Raw genomic sequence first — 18,939 nt, 5'->3', positions numbered from 1 at the left:
CGTTTTCTGTACAGAATTGTGCAACTGAAATGTATTAAATTGGCTTTTTAGTCTGAAATTGCAACAGAAAGCAGATGGTGCTAATAACAGTTTCTGATAATAGCAATAACAATATGAACATAAACCGCAAATCTTATTTTGCATTGAGATAAGATATTTTAAGATACTAGAATAATGCATCAAACCATAATTCTAACAAAATGGAATGAAACCAAGCAAAGAGCCTTTGTTTGTCACAACCTAAGTCATGAACATCTTTATTCACATGTCAGACTGTGCTCACCTTTCAGGGCTCAGGCGCCACAACCTGTCTCTATGGCAACAACATAAACCCGTCAGCTATACCAACAGACAAAACGACAACTTTTTGGTGGAATATATATTCAGATCGTCATTTGACGATAAATTGTTTGAGCTTGAATCATGTGCATCTGTGTTGTTGTTGTTGTTGTTGTTGTACTGTCTCACCTGAGAGGGAAAAGGGAGATGAGCTGTGTCCGCTGGTGCCTCCATTTTCTTTACTGCTGAGCGAGGAGGACGAGCTGGGTTTGGAGGTGGACGCGTTGCTGGACAACTGACGTGTTTTACAGTCTGAGAGGGACAACAACAACCGTGAGTCACTGTGTGCACAAGCTCATCGTCAGAGAATAAATCAGCATCACACAGACTTGAAAAGCTCAGACAGCATATTATGTTTTGTACCTTTCCAGCAGATGAGGGGTCCTTTGCACAGAGCACCCTGAGAATTCTTCACCAGGTAGTTCTTTAAGTGCTTCTGCTTCTTGGGCTGGGTGGACAACTTCAGGTTGATGTGGTTGGAAAACTCAGTGAAGTATCTGAAGCCCTTTTCACCACAGCCCACACAGTTTCCTGAAAAACCTGGAGGCCACATAATAAGATTATTGCATTAGTTTAGAAATAGTTATTACTAATCCAGTGATTGGCCGAATTCATAAAAACGATCTGATCTCAGACCACAGGGGGAACAGACTGACCTAAAAGTGCATTTTTCCCGTTGTCGTCAGGCAAAAAGCGGCGGTCCACGGCACACACCAGTATGTGCTCGGGGACACTGGGGGACTTGGCGCCCACCAGCTCGAAGCCTGCTGGGACTTCGATGGGCTCTGTTGCTATGGAGTCCAGGCGGAGGTCTTTGCCTGCCTGACAGAACCCTGAGAGAGGAGGAGGAAGCAAATGAGTGATTTGAAGAAAGAAAAAGGGGCCAAGCTTTCAGTTTGTCTATTAATCAGTAAAAATATGACATGTTCTGTAAGGATTTTAGTACTTTTCTGTGAACGTATTTATATTTTAGAGTCAGGATTAAGGCGTGCAGGTTGGGGGGGTGGTTACCGTCCAGTGTGCAGCAGCCGTCTGGTGCAGGTGCCTGCAGGTAGGGGAGCGGGGGGCTGCTGCTGTCTGAGTCGTCTTCTTCCTCCAGCTCCTCAAGATCGTTGGATGAGTGACCGTTCATGAGGTCTTGGCCCGGGGGCTCCCCGGCATGGAGGTCGACTTTTGGCTTAATGTCTGAAGTAGATTTTAAATCACGTTAGAGCCTGATCCCAACAATGGGCAACAATGTATTTGACAGATTCGAAATCATTTTCAAATATGTTTATTATGAAATAAAGACCCATAAAGTCGTGACCAGGGCTTTGACTTGATATTTCAATATTGATAATGTATCAGTCATGTATCAGCAGAGATGACTGACAAAATAAACATGAGGCAATTTAATGGAATAATTCAGGAAATTTGATCATTTAATTGTACTGCAGCCGTTCAGACACAGAAACACAACATTTAGAAAGTTTGAGTGAACCTGAAACTAATTTGATTTGAAGCACTGGCCTACTTGGCCCTCACTGTGAGGGTCCTACCTTCCATGTTTCCAGGATACGGCTCCGGCTCCAGGTAGAGCTGTGTGAAGATGGGCTGTGGATCTCCGCTGCTCGAGCGCAGTGAAGCCTCAATCGAGTTGTGGAGAACCTCTTCAAATCGAGCAGACTTCAGCTGCCCGGCATATGAATTCCCCATTATCTGTGGAGAAGACATGCACGGTCATGATGCTGTTCGTCTCTCTTCACTGATTAGATCCTGAGAGGCCGTACACACCGCACGACAGCAACAGGTGTCTCAAGCAAATGACCTGTTCACATGAGAGAGACCTGACATTATAATCCTGTTTTATACTTTGTGAAAAGGGACAACGATCATGGTGAGGAGAGGTTTTACTCTGGAAATGGATCTGCTACAAAATGTAAATCTGTCCAAAGTTTACCAGAAGCACAACGATGCATCAGTTAACTAACAGAATCAGCTGATATGAGCCTTTCACACACGTGTAGGTATCTGTGTTTATGTTTGCTGATACGAAATCATTTTTTACAGAATAAACAATGCAGAACACTAAAGGTTTGCATTTCTGTTTTGGAAATGTTTTAAAATCGGTATTGGAATAACCCCCGATACACCTGAATCGGTCAGGTTCTACTTGCAGTGTCTAATGAACAGAATGGTTGGACTTATACTTATACTTATACTTATTATTAAAGAATTGCCTCCTTGGTTGGATTATTTAGAAACAAAAGTTTGGTTAATTAATAATAATAATAGACATTAGCCGCAGCCCTTTAGTTTGTAATAAATAATTCCCAAAACAGATGTAGGTCCCCACTAAATGAGTAACATCTAGACCACACACAGAAACATAACAGCCAAGGCCAATGGCTTTTCCCTGTCTGTTTTTTTTTTACTCCGTCTGTCCATGTTTTACTCTGCCTGCTCTGCCCCCGTGCCCCCCCCACCCCCCACCCCAGTGTCCACTGTGGGACATCTGCCGGGGTCAGCTGTGTGGGCACCGGGCTGACTCTCCGGTGGCAGGTGGCAGCTGGACACAGGGCCGAGCATGGACTCTCAAAGAGGATAGATAGAAGAAAGAGGGGAAGACAGAGCGTGAGGAGAAAAGCTCCTTTCAGTGGGTCAGTTCATTAAAACATCTTCCAACTCAAACTCCCACTTTTAAATTTGTCATAACATGTCACCAGATCTGTTTTTAATACCGAACCCACTATCAAGAGTTTTCAAAGGATGGAAATCTGAAAGAGAAAAATAAAGGGAGGGTTTTGGCTGCTTTCCTGACGTTTAGCCTGAAACGCCTTCCATGCTTGTCCTTGGAAAACATTTGACAGGTGCAGACCAGTGTTGTGGTTAATAAACATTACAACCGTCAAGTGGAGAGATGCAGGTTACAGACTTCAGCTGTTTGGAAAAAGCTCAAACTCCTCGATCTGTCCTAACGTAGACAAATCGTCTGTAGCTGCTGAGCAGGACAACAGGAGAAGGTCACAAGTTAACTTTGACTGTGTTCGGTTTCACAAGTTACCTAAACTCATAATTTAGTTATGTTTTAACACACGCCAGGCTGTCCTTTCACAGGACGCACAGCATCAACACTGGATCAGCTTTTAAACCGTGTTCGTTTTGTTCAGGGCAAATGGGCTGAATGTGAAATGTAACAGCAGCAAATTTGCCAAATGAAAACATGACACAAAATACAGAAATTTTAATAATTTAAAATAGAAATGAGAAATCAACAAGACTGTCACAAAACGTTAAAAACATCCCTCCGGCAAGTTTGGTGGAAATCCAAATCCGAGACAAGCAAATGGAGATGAAAACAAAAACTCCTTGCATGGCTCAGATAACAGAATAAATGAAGCTATTTAACTCCTAACATATAGTCACTTTGTCTACAAAGGATCATCAAGTAGTAAAATATCCATTCAAGATGCCAAAGGTGTTTATAAATGTGTTGATTTGTCCCAAAACCCAAAGATTCTTCAGTAAGAGTCAATATTTTATAGGACTTTTTGCTTGGTAAAGGATTTAACACAGTCATTGACCTAATCCAACTAATCAATAAACATATTTTGCTGTCAAAAACTTTGAGTTGTCTTAATGTCTTAATTTATACATGATCTAAAAACATGAACATGGAGGCAGAGGCTTGTTTTAAAATAGACATTGCAGGGATTCAATCAACCTTTTCCGTCACTCAGTTAAGAATCATCTATTGTTTCTTTTCCCCTGACTCTGTATTTTTATTAGGCCGGGTGGGAATGCGGTTGCAGTCGTCTTTCTGGTCCTGACCTTGCCCACGCATGGGCAGGTTCCAGACCCCGTGTTTACCTAACAACCTTCCTGGGGAGGAATCCGACCAACCCAGACAAAAGACAAGATTAACAGTGCCTGACTGTGCTGTTGAAGAGATAAGCAGCTTAACAGAATGAAGCTACAGTATTTCTTGCTTAACTGATGGGAGGAAGGTGGCCGGGGCTGCATTGAGAAACAATGACAGAAGGGGTTAAAGACAAAAAAGAAAATGATTGCCTGAGGGCGTTTTTTAAAGCAGCCGCTGCCTGTTCGATTGTGAAGTTAAAGGAGGCTCCGGAGGCCTCTTTAGCCGACTGACCCTCGAGCCTCAGAGGACTGGTTTGTCATTAACCCTGCGCAGACCGGAGGTGAACACAGAGAATGACCTTTTATCACCTGCACAACGTAAAACAAAGCGTGACTGTGGCAGAGGTCGCCTAGCGGATGTTTCTGGGGTGTGACTCAGGTGGTTGCTAAGGTCAGCTGTGGTGGCGAGGGGGGAAGGTGGTGAGTCAGCAGCGGCTGTTTGCATGATAGATGGTCAAACATGAGCGGGGGGGAGACGCAATGCTCAAGGTGGCTAATGGTTAAAAAAGGGGAGTGTTCATGTGAGCGAGTGGTGACTCTGCAACAGTCAGATGTTCAGTCAAGGCCAGTCCTCTCCTCCTGGGTGGCATCAACAGATTGCATGAATCTGACCCCGGGTCAGAATAAGCTACACTAATCTCCACTCACTGGACTGGGACGACCAGCAAAGAGGAGAATATAAGGAAGCTGAATTTCTACCAACAACACATGAAGCAGCTTATTAAAATAAAAACAAGGGGACTTACGTTGTCAGATCGTTCCCAGGCGTGAAGGGACTTGTTCACCTCTGCTACATGCTGGGTCACTAACACTCAGCAGAAACTTTCAGAGAAGAAGTTTCTCTCAGAGCTTCCAGACCTGGGGGAGAGCAGAGAGATTTCTGATTAGTTCACACAGCGACTCTATCAGTGACACAGAGAAACACAGATGAATCATTTTGGACCTGTGCTGAAAGATATGGACACTGTAGCACGCTGAGGTTTTGAACTGAAATTAAAAGCAAGAGATTCAGGACTGAAATCCCCAAAAATCAATAATGCTATCAATAGGTTACAGTATTTTCTTTTTCATAAAACGAGTCTACTAACAAAATTGTACTTGTTACCTCTTATGTTGTGTTTTGAGCAACGCACATGTGTTTGTTGTTTAGTTAGGTAGTTTGTTTTTCAACAGGATTACGCAAAAACAACTGCAGATTTAAACAAAACACGGTGGAAGGACGGGACATGCAGGCAAAAGAATTGCTTTCTTTGCCAGTTGCAGGGAACAATGCACAAATCTAAATGAAATATATAACATATTTAGGGGACTGATCTATTTTGATGCAGCTTGTTTGAATTGAAGGGGACTGTTGGGCCTTGGTGGAGGTTTACACTCCAGTGAGTCGTATTCTAGTTCCTATCCTGCTTTTAAGAGTTTTACACATTTTAAGAAATCTGTCTTTTCTTGAAGTTTTATTACTCTGGACAATAATGGACATTTTTATCAAAGTATTTCTGTTATTATGGTATTTTAGTGCTTCGCAAAGAGGTCAAATAATAGTGTCCACGTTCAGTTTTAACTTTTATCATAGAAAATGTAATTATAGAGTTCAAGAACATATACAATTTTTTTTTTCTGAAACACATATGCAACACTCAAATTAATTCAGTTTCTTCAAATTAAAGTTGAATTGCGTTAATATAACTTTAATTTGAACAAAATTCTTGATTATTTTATTTCCCCAATGACTACGTTGGTGAAACAATCTTCTTTTGACATTGTACTAAAGGTCACCACAGTCCGAGGAACACTTCCACAAAGGGAATAGTTACACTTATGGCTTCTCAAACTCACACCGTGACATATGTACTCACTATTGCGAGGCTAAAAGGCTGTTACGTGATACCACAGCCCCCGGGGCTATTTTCATGAAACACAATTGGGTGCTTTACTTTGCAGCAGCACTCACTGGACGCAGTCACTCTCTGAATGGATTCGTCAGTTACTTTGACCCCTAGACAAAGTATTGTTTAGCCACTCAGTGTCTGATATAGCCGAAGCAAAGTTCTCTGTTCAACACCGACCGTCATCACTTCTGACTGTGTGCTGCCGTTCTGTAAGAGCGACGCCGCTCTGGGGTCCAAGTCCTTCGAATAGCAAGTGTACACAAGCTGGTTCAACTTGCATTTACTGACTGGAACTTATTTGGTGAATGATTAGCCGGCTGGATACAGATTATCAAACTGAAGAGTTAAAGCAAAAATGTCAATATGTCAGAAAACGAAAGAGAAAAAAAAAAGGGGGAACTGAAAAGCTGACGGCAAATTTACTTTGACATAAAATAGCATTGATGACATGAAATTTGTTCCAGCTTAAGTATGAAGTAGCACAGGTTCGGGCTTCCTCTTCCACTGGGTGTTCCCACAGAGGATATGAATCTCCACCTGAGGTTTCACATTCTGTTAATTAGCCAGGCAGCACAGTCCTGAAATATTTGGATGCTTATCAGGTCGCGAGGGGGTAGACGACACCGAAAGGAGACGCAGATGTCTCGTGAGATGAGGGCGAAAGGTGCCGTAAATCTAGTCGCATGCACGAGCCTGGCCCTGAGGCGCTTGGTCAGGTTCTGGTTTTCCAGGGATGACATTTGAGGACATGTTGGGGCTGATGTGCTGTTTTGTTGAGACAGGATTCAAGGCGACGGAGAAAGACAAATAGATTTACAGCGTATAGTCTTTCTCACTGCAAGTGCAAATACATGTGCATGGACACACACTCCTATAATAAACACAATCATATGACTGAGTGTGTTTAATAAGTATGGTGCAAAAATGTATGTAAAAAGATTTATTTGATGCCAGAAAATAGACAGCTCCATTCAGAATGGAATTTAATCAAACTCAAAAGGAACATCTGTTTATACACTGTTCCACGTGTGCAACATTGTTTGTGTTCCTCCATCTGTAGTGATATCTTATATTTCATTTTTTACATTTTATATTTAAGATTGTAACAAGAAAGATGAGACCTTAATTTGAGATAGTAAAATTAGTCCATGAGGTAAAATAATAGTAATCTATAGCAGTTTGTTTAACTTGTCGACATAATTGTTGCATATAAAAGTTGATAAAACTAATGAAGCATGAAATTACATTTTAAAACATCTGGAATTGGTTTGGTTGTTTAAGGACACAATTTTAGAATGTGTAAAGCAAATAAAAGTCTTCCCAATATCACATGTTGTAGATTAAATCTCAAGACATTTAACCTAATTCATTTTTTTATTTATCTCTATTCTACTGAGTTGATTTTACTTTCAAATCTGCCTTTTCTTTCTCTCTGGTCCCTTTGTTTCTCCCTCAGCTGCATAATAACATTACAGTGTTTACAGTGGTGTGAGGAGCAGGATTAAATTGACTTAACCTAGTTTTGATCTCACTCTGAATCAGCAGATTCTTCACGTAAAAGGCCACAGAAATGTGAAGAAATCTCTACCTGCAGTTACATTCCCTCCAAACTGTTTAACTTGACATTTGATCCCGGTTTAACATTTAGCTGATTAAGAAACTGCAGGCCACTAAACAAGGGTTTATCCAGGATTTACCTAGAACTTAATTAAAACTGGCTGTGGGCTGAAGCATTCCAGTCCCCGGTGGAGCAGCAGATAAGATGTTAATGGAAATCTGATAAATATCTCAGGTCATTTTCACCTCATTGTTATGCTTCGACGTGTTAAAGTCCATACCAGTGGTTGAAATGCGGGAAAGACCTCAGCACACTCTTCACATCAGAAAAGACAACCCATGCCCATCAGACGTGAGAGAGAGAGTGGATGGGGGGGGGGGGGGGGGTGGAAAAAAAGACAAACATCTCTGCATGTTCTCTAAATTAGGTGCTAAAAGCCCATCTCATTAATGCTACGTGACGTGACACACAAGAAAACTTCTCCTGTACCTTCCATGACGCCTCGGAGCAGCACAGGAAACCCATCAAATCCAATTCAAATGCAGTAAATCCAAAATGTGACGGCAGCCTTTTCCTTTTTTTTTTCAAATGCAGTCCATGTTAGATAATAAATCCTGGTGGGAGGAATTTCCTAATATCCAGGCAGCATATGGAGTTTCACTCTTCTGTGGTGGGTCACCTTTGTCATGATCCTCTATGGAGAGAAATGGGAATCCCACTCCTTCCCCTCAGTACAGCAGACACCCTCCCTCTCTCTCTCTCTCTCCCTCTCTCCCTCTCTCGCTCTCTCTCACTGGCATGCAAACAAACACACACACACAAACACAGACCCCTCCCCCAAGTCCCCTATGCCCTCCTCTGTCCTGTGCCATTTGCCAAGGAGGAGGGGGGGGGGGAATCCACCGGGGGCTCATTCATCTTGGCCCTGCTGACCCCCTGTGGTGACAGATGCTCTTGGAGGCCTGCAGAGTCGAGGAGGGGGGGGAAACAAAGGAGGGGAGCGACATCTCCCCGCCGCCACACAGCCACGGCGCCCTGCCACGCGTGACCCCCAGCACGCCAACGACATCTGTCCGAGGGCACCTTGTCATGTGGATGCATTCGAGGAAGCGAGGTCATCTCTAAACTTTCGCTCTCACACCAAAAACTCAGCCTCTCGCTGCCGAACCCAACTTCTTTTTTTTAGGTTTTTTTTTTTTTTATTGGGGGCCAATTCACAACAGCAGAATTCGTCTCAGGTCAGCCTGAGCATTTTGTCTTGGAAGCCGTGCCCAGGATTGACCCCACACTAGGGCTTTTACTCCGGCTGTAAATACCAGAGGCTCATCTGGTCAAAATAAATAAACGGGAATGCACCGCAAATCAACAGGCGCTGGCAGATGTTGGGGGATTATGTGTCATTATAGCTCAGTGATCAGCGCTAGCACCTTATCAGGACTTTGCCAGGAAGAGAGGGGACAAATTCTGAGGAAATAACCAAGGATCAAGATTGATGACACTGTAAATGTGGGTTGAGTGAAGTTAGGAATGTGTCGCATCAGTGATGGGAAACACACATCTACCACTTTTCGGTTGAATGTTATATTTTCTTAAGTTTAACTTGAATGTTACTGAAATGTAAGAAATCGCCTTTTCCCCTTTGAGTCCGTTTCCATTCATTCTTCCAGTTCACAATCCATAGTCAGTGATTGCATTTGCAAAGCATAATTTTTAAGTGTTTGTTTTTTCTGCAGGTTTGAGGAAATTGAACCTCTTGTTCTTCAATCAATCAATCAAACTTTATTCTTATAACCCGTATTCACAAATAGCATTTGACTAAAGGGCTTAACAAGGTGTGACATCCTCTGCCCTTAACCCTCAACTACAATAAGGAAAAACTACCAAATTTATTAAGGGAAAAAAGTGATTTAATAATTTTTGCCGATATAACAAACTAAATTTGCACTATGAAATATACTTAAGCTGCTTTGTCTGGTTTCTTGCAGACTACTTAATGTCCAGTAAAGTCAGCAAGAATTTGTCAGGTAAACAGTAAGTCTGAGTAAACTCACGTCTACTTGATAGAAGGGTATATTTACAAATCACCGGAGTCTCTACATTTTGCCGATATCTTCCACCAAACACACTGATTTGATTGATTCAAACTCTTGAGATGAGAGAAACACTATGGTGGATTTTTTTAAATACCAACTTGAACACACAAATGACCTGATAAATAAACTAAATAATGTAAAAATAATGTCTGAAATAAACAGTTTCTATATTTCCGTTGTCACGAACTCTCTCGTTATCCACATCCCCTGCTTCACCGGGCCGCGTGACCCATGTTCCAGTTCATTACCACAGACACAGTCAACAGTTGTTTTAATCAAGTCGTGTGCAGCTCTTCTCACCTCCCCTCCAATGGTTATATGAGGCCACAGTCAGTGTGAGGGCGGCTGTAAACCACCGCACCAGCCAATCAGGGCCCCCATTAGTCCTTACGGCGCATTCACGCACCCATTTCTCCCAATCAGCCACATTTGTCCAAACATTGGGCTTGAGTTTGACTGTGAAATTTGTCCGGCTCTTGCTGATTTAGACCACACAGACAAGACAAATAACCGGGTCTCGGGCCTCACATCGGACTCTGTGTGACGGTACGTGGCGGAGATGCTGTTAATGGAGAGTTTTTTATCAGGTGTAAGCAAAAGGGAAATCTCTCCGGTCGTCCGTTAAGACACAAGTTCAACTGAGGGAAAAGAGCTGTCAGCGTGATTTATGCCTCAGCCCCTGACTTTGACATGGCCCGTCTTAAATGGCCCCATTTAAAACGGAGATAATGAGTAAACCCCGGCATTTTTTTTGTTTGGCCTCAAAAGACACAGTTCAAAAAAGGGAAAGAAAACAAAAGAGTGTGGATTGAATGCTTGCCCGCCCCCCGAGCCCATCCTTCACCTCTGCATTGAGCTCCTGCTAAAATCCCTGACAAAGGGGAAGTGTCCCTGCCACCTGAGGAAAGACGAGTCACGTGATCAGCCGTGGGGGGAGATCTTGTTCTAGATTCAGAGAAAGAGGGGAGGGGGGGGTCTTCCTCTCGCTCTCTTAGGATTCCCAGATGAGTGCCACAGCTTTGTCTTTAGCTGACTCAGCAGATGCCGAACACCGGATGGCTGTTCGAGGCGGCCTAGAGCTACAAGAGAATCACCTAGCTCAACTTAAACTGCTCCTCTGATCGACCCAACTAGCACATGAGGATGAGGTTCCAGCGACAAACTGAGAGTATCAGGTGGGGAGGAAGTACAGCGGCCGAGGTGCCACTTAACACGTCACACTCTTATAATAAGAAAACAATCCCGCAGCACAACTGTCAAAAAAGCAAAACAACAAACCGAAATGGCGACCATGTGAAAATTCCCGCAAACAGGACGCCCTTCGCTGTTCGTTTCATACGGGGCTACGTGACGCCAAGGGTGTGAGGACTCGCACCGTTGTTTACTGTCCGGGTGGCAGTCCACGGCTCTAATTTCCTTATAAAAGCCCCACGGCCTCCTTCGAGTCCCTCCCTCCTCCCTCGGCTCGGGACTCCCTGCTGGGCCCTGAAGTGCAAATCGGCGCTAGTGAGGATAGCAGATGAGCTAAGGCCATTCATGGGTTTCCAGTAGGCCACACAAACAAAGGCAAACATTCCAGTTGAATGCCATTGCTGAAGTCGGGAGAGAAAGAGTGGGAGAAAGACACCAGTGCAAGGCTCAGTGGAGATAATGGCCTGAGGCTGTGTGTGTGGGTGTGTGTGCGTGTCCGTGCATGTGTGTGTGTGTGTGTGTGTGTGTGTGTTCTAGGGGATTATCTGTGGAACTATAAAGTGGGGTGAACCAAGGTTTAAGGCCTGGTGTGACCAGAGGCAACGGGGGCAGGGTGCGGGGCTTGAGGAGGGGCGGACAAAAGGAGCATTTGGGCAGATGAAGAAGCCATCATCATTAACCCACTGGAAGTTTACTGTCCAGTTATAAAACTCATTTCAAAATTAAGGGCTAGGTGGTGCGTGTGAAAGGAGAGCAGCGCTGGGAAGGCCCGCGAGGGGCTGGAGGGGTGGTGCAGGGACTCATTGAGTCACTGTAGAGCTAATCCATTAGGGGACAAGCAGCCTTTGTGTTAACACTCAGTTGATTGGAACGGTGACCTTGCCACACACTTTGGCCCGGCGGATGAGTTTAAGGGCAAGGCATTTAACCTTAAACTGAATCTGAGCCGCGGACAAAGGCCAGCATGATTTAATGGCAGAGGTCCACAGAGCGGATAACTGAAGCAGCACAAATGAAAATCAAACCTTGTTAAACGCAGCTCTGACCCGAATGACACCACAGACTCTAAATATTGGTTAACAACATGATTAGAAATATCATAAATAATATTTTGAAGATTAAAGCTTGAAAATTCCCCCAAAATTGTCGAGAGTCAATTGATAATTTGGGGGTTTTAAGATTGTTTGCTGTAAATTGTCAGTTCTTTATGATAGAACGACTATTTTTCTTTTTAAGACTTCAAGTTTTTTGTTACTTATATTCTGACATTTTGACTCAAGGATTTATTGTTTAACCAAAAGAACAAGTTAGTGTTTGTTTAATCATGTAAATGTCCGTCCTATACATACAGAATAATGTGTTTGTGATATTTATGTTGTACAGTAAGTTTTAAGTATACATTTTTAAAGGATGTCTTTGGTTCAAGCGTTAAGTTCCATTAAATTTAAAAAAAAGAAAAGTTAAAGTATTTTTATCATGCAAAACAACAGTTGCCGACAAGACAGGTCCCAACAATGCCATTGGACATGGCTAGTAGCTACAAAAGGTTTCGTGTCCTTATGTGTATTGTTAACTAATGATATACTAATGAGTAAGCTATTACCCATGCTTTAAGTACGGCTGAAGAAATTGAACATACACTTTTCTCTCAATTTCATCCTTTGCAAACTTGAAAGCCAAATAAAGACTCATGCTTTTACTTTGGGCGTCTGTGCCATAAATCACAGGACCAATATTTTCAACTTAAAACATTTAAAAACTTTCAAACAGCATCATCTCATCTCCAGAAAATACCAAACGATGTGAGCGGCGTTCAGAGGGATCTGCTCTCATGACTCCTAACCCTGATGGAATAAGTGAATGAACGTGAAGGATGAGTCACAGTTTACAGCTCTGTTCATGACTGTGTAATAAAATGGAAGCCCTGTCAGTCAACCCAATCTGCATTTTACAACGCTGCCGGGTTGAACACCAGTTCAAGCCTGAGTCGGAACAACAGGGAGAGACACAGGACCCTAATGCATTTATGGACTTATTCAGGGGGAGCGATATTGAATAAGACAACAATGAGTTCTATTTCATACAGTAAAACTGTCAGCGGCAGCGGTCAAATGCTGGTCAATGGTAAAGGGCAAGAGGAGGTAAGGAAAACTGAGATCTTCAAAAAAAAAATGTAGATTGAAGGAATTTTGTCTGCAAATGCAAAAATTATGTTTGACCTTACATGAAAAAGTATTAAGGATCTGCACCAAATTTCACACACTCAAAACTACAATTTCCCTAAACATCAGGATCCATGCATTACTGTTGATATGATCTGGAGAAGCACCGAAATATAATGGGTTATTTTTGCATGTTTTTGCGTAATCCTGCAAACAAAACAAATGCGTTAACCTCCTTTGCAAAGACACATGAAACCAGTTCCCTGACTGTGTCCTAATCGAAGCAAGAAAGTGATTCCTCCATCACCACAGCTTATAACATCTGGTCCACACCTAATGGCTCATCCCAGAGCAGATCTTTGATGATGGTTGACCAGGCCTTGTCCTGGCCATAAACTGTTGTTTAGACAGCCCTATTTGTTATGGGGTGTAAAAGGAGATCCATGGATCATGTTGAGAGGGGCAGCACTATCAAAACATCGGCTCTTATCAGATGACATGACCAGCTCAGGGGTCAGGTTCTGCTTCCAGGAGCCTGAGCTGCAACATGCATACACATCATCATCATCAGACGGGGGGGTGGACGTGATATCAATGAGGAGATGATCACCGATGGAAAAATAAATACTCATGCATCACTTGGTATTGTTTTATGTTTTTCAATAGCATCAAACATAAACCAAAACATTAGGTATGTGTGATGAAATAACTTCAAATCAATATCCACTGATTGGATTTTTTGGCATCAGCCTTTTTTTGTGTACTTACTCTTGATAAGTAAATAGAAGTGGCTCAAAACTAAATAACTAGAAATTATTAGGTAAACTGTTATTTCTCTAAATATCTAATTTCAAGTTTTAAACTTAAAAATTCATTACACATTTATTATACATTGGAAGTTGTATTCTATATATGTGTTGAATTATATGTTTGCATGGAGGCTATAAAGCTCATAAAAAAATGTTTTAAATCAAAAATATTGTATTAATTATTGATCTAACTAAGGATTTAGTGCCATATTTCAGTATGAGATCACTTTTAACAGTCTTTTGATGCTATAGCTGCTCTGTAGCTATAAAAAAAATCCTTTAATACTTTAATGATCAAAAGATTATGCAATTAATTAAATGATGGATAGAAAATGTATATTCAAGTATGTAAGATAAAATGGATGTAACAATAAATAGAAAACAAAACCAAGTTCAAGCTTCTCCACTATTAAGGATGCACAGTTTTTCTCCTATAGGGGTTTTAATTAGTTAATTAAGAAAGTAATTAGCACATTAATGGATAAAAGAGTCGTCGTATAGGTTGTAGCTCTATACCCAGTTTTACTAATTCTAAATGTCTGAGACAAGTTGGAGATTAAGACATCCATTGTCTGCGTTTAAGGATCTTCACTAAACATTTTAGATGCGTTAAGCTTTAAAAGAGAAGTAACGTAGATTAAAGTTGCTGACACAATAGAAAGGATCCAGTCGACAGTCTTCCCCCGGAAAGATCCGACCTCTGCCACACCAACTTAATTTAGCCATGCAGGAGAACTGAGTGCTCATGGAGGGGACATAAGAAAGGGGTCTGTTGTGTTTATCAGGCATCCAGAGAGAGACCCACCTTTCACAATGGGACCCCTCCTTTCTTTTCCTGCCTGAAAAAAAGTCCCGGCCACCTTGAATCCATTTGAGTGACACGGTGACAAAGAGGCTCCTTAATGTCCTGACGACAGAGCCTCCTCCCCTTTTATCTCCAAACTTCCTTACCGGGCGATCGACTGTATCCATCATGCCCTTCTTCCTGACCCCAGGCGGCACTGCTGCATCAACTTCAACCCCACCCCCGTTCGCCCCTCTCACTCCGTCATCCCCCAACGTCCCGATTAATAAGCACCAGGTTGCCCACGGTGACCGGACCCACACTTAAATCCCATCAGTCCCCCTTACTGCAGCAAGAGCCTCAGCATCAGCAGGACTCTTTTTTTTGTCTTAACGGGACAATGGAAGCAGAGTCGAGCTTTGTTGTGGGCTTGACCCCCACACACAAACCTTGCTGATGAGAAAAAGTGACAGTAAACCTATTCAGGACCGGTGCCACTTCATCCCGCTCTGATCCCTGTGAGAGATGGACACTGAACCAACTGGCAGATGTGACAGAAAAGACAGGAAGCTCGAGGCCAACATGTCAGCAATTTAGCAGTATTTCAGGCTGGAAAGTCCAAGTAAATCAGCGGCATGTGCCGTATGAAAGACGTTATAGTTCTGCCAACTACAACTACAGCAAACACATAAAGCATGTGGAGAAGCATCACATGAAAGAACAGGGGGAGTTCACCAAGGCGAAGGGGAAGAAGGACAAAGTGCAGCAGCAAACTTTGGAAACCACAATCCAACAATGCGATAAAATCAAAGACAAAGCAAAGCAGAGAAAGAGAACGGACAAACATGTTGTTTGTTGGTGTGTATTCCTAGATTTTTGTTCTTTTTAAGTTATGACTGTCAAACTAGATGATAAAAGAAGATATACGGTATTAATTATCTGTATGCATTTGTTTTTCACAGGGTTTAACCTGATCCAGGCCATATGATAGTATCATCATTCCGATACAGGGTTAGTAGCATACAGCTGCTAAAATACATGATATAAGTTGGTATTTATTTTAATGCACTGGTATCGGATCAGTACTCGTTATCTGCCAAAATCCGGTGTCAGGACAAGAAAACGGTATCGGATCATCTCCACTAAAAAAATCTTACTTTGAAATCTGTAAAGAGTTCTGCATTTTATAGTCGTTATCTATTTAAAGTCTGATGTGTTTTCCGGTTATTCTTGAATTGCAAATGTTCATGAAGGGAGAATGAGATAGAGAGAGAGAGAGAGAGAGAGAGAGAGAGAGAATGACCTCCCCTGCCACAGAGGAACGCTGAGTCCTCGCAGCGGAGGGCTGGGTCTTGGTCACCGTAGCCTTGGACAAGCTGTGACAGCATATGGAAAAGCCTTCTGCTACAGACAGCACTCTCCCCCACAACCCCTGGCTGGCAACATCAACAAACTGTGACCTTGTGTTTCGATGTGCGCGCACGTGTGTTTGTGTGTGTGTGTGTGTGTGTGCAGGGAGGGAGATTTGGGACAATACATGTGGGCAAAAGCTAACGATGCTGTCATAGAAATCTGGCTGCGAGCCTGAGTGTTTCCAGCTGTTGTTTGCACATGTCCTGTCTACCGCTGACTGTTCAAACTTTTCGTAGCTGCTAAAAAACTGATGTGTTACCTATAAATTCTAAAATTGCAATAAAGTCAAAGTGATTATCAATTAAACAGCTGATTTGTAGGAATAATCAATAATAATCTTGTATAAAAAATGTGCCAAAATAGTTTTTAAAAGTTGTCTTGCCTGAGTGACAGTCCAAAACTTAAAGATAGTTCAGAGAAACAGTGAATCATCACAATGGATGAAGCAAAAATGTTTACTTTATTAATTATTGGATCATCAATATTGTTGATATCAATAAAGTTATTAAATCTAGACGGGGGTATGAACTCATATTACAATCGACCAATATGTGACAAGTCAAAGATTTTCTGAAACACATCATTTTCCCTGTGTATTGTCTCTGACAGCTGCCTCATGCATATTAGATGTGGCCTGTAATCAAAAGCAGAGCACTTGTGAAAATATTCAGTTGTGTCTGATGTCCACATCGATAAAAAAAAACAATCTGACACTTGATGCAAAGGCCAAAACAATGAACCTCAACCTAAAAAAAAACAACCATTAACTTTCCTGCAGACCATAGTAACATGACCTCTCCCGTGCCATGGCACACACTGTACTCTTTAAAAAGAACACCTAAGCTGCATGCAGTGATTTCTGGCTGCAGGTACTGTTCCACTGGGGTTGGCATCTGTGCACAGGGGGAAGGGAATACAGAGGTACACTCCGTGAGAACACACTGTTCCATAACAGCGCTGTGCAAGGAGGAATTCTCGGTTTAGTGCTTTCCAGGTTTCAATGGCCAGAATGATGATATATTATTACTAAGTGCTCTCCACAGAGCCGCACGCATACTTTGCTCTTCATGAGCTCACGTCGGTGTAATGGAGGCCACGGAAAAAATACAAGAAAACGAAGGAGGAACAGTGTAGATATGAGTTCTTCATGCCTCCGTCCTGCTGGGATGTGATGTGCGAGGCAAGGTTACTCAGGTGTCAGGGTTATTGACCTCATTTGTTTATTGCGGCTGCAATTGAAAGCGTTCAACTGGAGGAACACAGGACTGAAACTCCTCCTTCACCTTGACATACCACCCCCACACACACACACACACACACGCGTGCGGTTAATGGTGACCCTTTGACTTTGCTTCGGACACGCTTCCTGATGGACGACTTGGGGGCACGTACAGATAAGTTCCATTCATTTCTGCCAGGGAGCTATTTCAACTTTGATCTGGGGGTGAGGGGCACAGAGACATTAGGGCAATGGAGGAAGTTTGGGAAACGCAAAATATTTTTATGCTTCTTTTATTTCGACATTTTCACAAAAATATTCCATAGGACAGCCATAAAAAAATTGTTGCATGAATAGGGGGAAGTATTATTTATGTTGTAGAGACAGGGGGCTAAAATAAACTGGGGACCGGGTCAACCAGGAGATTCAGTGGTGACGGATAAGAACCTGTCCTGCATGTCACAATCAGTGATAACTAACAGGACAACAGGAAGTGCCATCTACTTAGGGTCACGTTCCACTCATGCATAACACCCACACACACACACACACACAGACACACAATTAGCATCAGGAGCCTCCCTTGTAACAAAAGAGCAGGATGTTTAGGCCAGTCTTTTTGGCTGTACTGCGTGTCCCACTTTCCTGGCTGTTAGTTCCTTCCATCCATCACTAAAAGTCACATTCTAGGACTGTGAGAAAGCAACACGTATTTTTGTTTTGTTTTGCTTAGAATGTCATTCAACCTTTCCCTCACTTCACTGTGAGTCGGCTGTAAACACTGAGGCACGAAGTGGACTCACAAATTCATGGTCAAGACATCGAGCCAGGAGTGATTTGTTCCACACACAATAATCGACGATAAACACACAGCACTACAATTCCTTATCAATAACAACTTAAGTTTATTGTCACTGGGTTGTCACTGTTTTGTGATGGAAGGACACGATACAAGATGTTTGCTCACTGATCAAACTGAGTTTTTGAAAACACTGCAGCTGCCAGGACGTGACAAAGAGGAGACAACGTTCCAAAATATTTCCTCAGCTTTTTATCCCTTTTTGATTTCATGTGTCGAATAATTTATTGGTAAAGCTATCATTGTAATTAATCAGATTTTATTCCTTTGTTTTTTCTTATCTTTACACTTTCCACAGCTTCCATGCTAGCTCGTGCTTTGTGCTGCACATTGTGCTTCAACGTGGAATGAAAGTTACCACATAAATAAAGCTTGTGTGCCTGTCCTGCCTTACGGAAAAACAATAGCAGCACCGCAACTGCTAATTATTGTCATTTTCCATTAATCTACAAATTTCTCAATGAAGTATTCCGTTAATAAAATGACTGAAAACAGTGTAAGTGTGTGTCACATGCTCTCAGAGCCTGAGCTGCCTCATTCTGTATATTTTAATTGATTGACTGTTTTACCCTCTAAACAACATCACACACACATCACAGCTAAATCTTAGTCGACATAGAACTGAATCTAAAAATGAGATGTTTGCGTATAAACAGCCTCTTGTCACTTTCCAGTCCAGTGTAAAGGAACAATATCCTCAAGCACTGGTCATTGTTAGTGTGC

General features: G+C 42.3%; 1 protein-coding gene across 4 annotated transcripts in view; it reads right to left on the bottom strand.

Annotated features, from left to right (window-relative positions):
* greb1l (GREB1 like retinoic acid receptor coactivator) overlaps window positions 1–18,939 on the bottom strand; it is a 40,785-nt gene that overhangs the window by 16,997 nt on the left and 4,849 nt on the right. For 3 of the 4 annotated variants that reach the window (XM_035171485.2, XM_035171488.2, XM_035171487.2), the window contains exons 2-7: window positions 4,986–5,097; window positions 1,878–2,037; window positions 1,351–1,524; window positions 996–1,172; window positions 703–879; window positions 469–591 (exon numbers count right to left, since the gene is read on the bottom strand). In XM_035171485.2, the coding sequence (XP_035027376.1) occupies window positions 469–591; window positions 703–879; window positions 996–1,172; window positions 1,351–1,524; window positions 1,878–2,034 (808 nt within the window). In that variant the 5' untranslated portion in view covers window positions 2,035–2,037; window positions 4,986–5,097. Of the gene's footprint in view, window positions 1–468; window positions 592–702; window positions 880–995; window positions 1,173–1,350; window positions 1,525–1,877; window positions 2,038–4,985; window positions 5,098–8,175; window positions 8,439–18,939 lie in introns of those variants that run through there. The other variant, XM_035171486.2, reaches the window with a different exon arrangement.

This window comes from Hippoglossus stenolepis, chromosome 11 (genome assembly GCF_022539355.2).
Source record: "Hippoglossus stenolepis isolate QCI-W04-F060 chromosome 11, HSTE1.2, whole genome shotgun sequence".
Taxonomy (NCBI): domain Eukaryota; kingdom Metazoa; phylum Chordata; class Actinopteri; order Pleuronectiformes; family Pleuronectidae; genus Hippoglossus; species Hippoglossus stenolepis.
The sequence above is the reverse complement of the archived record's forward strand: the minus strand, read 5'-3'. Positions and strand labels throughout refer to the sequence as shown.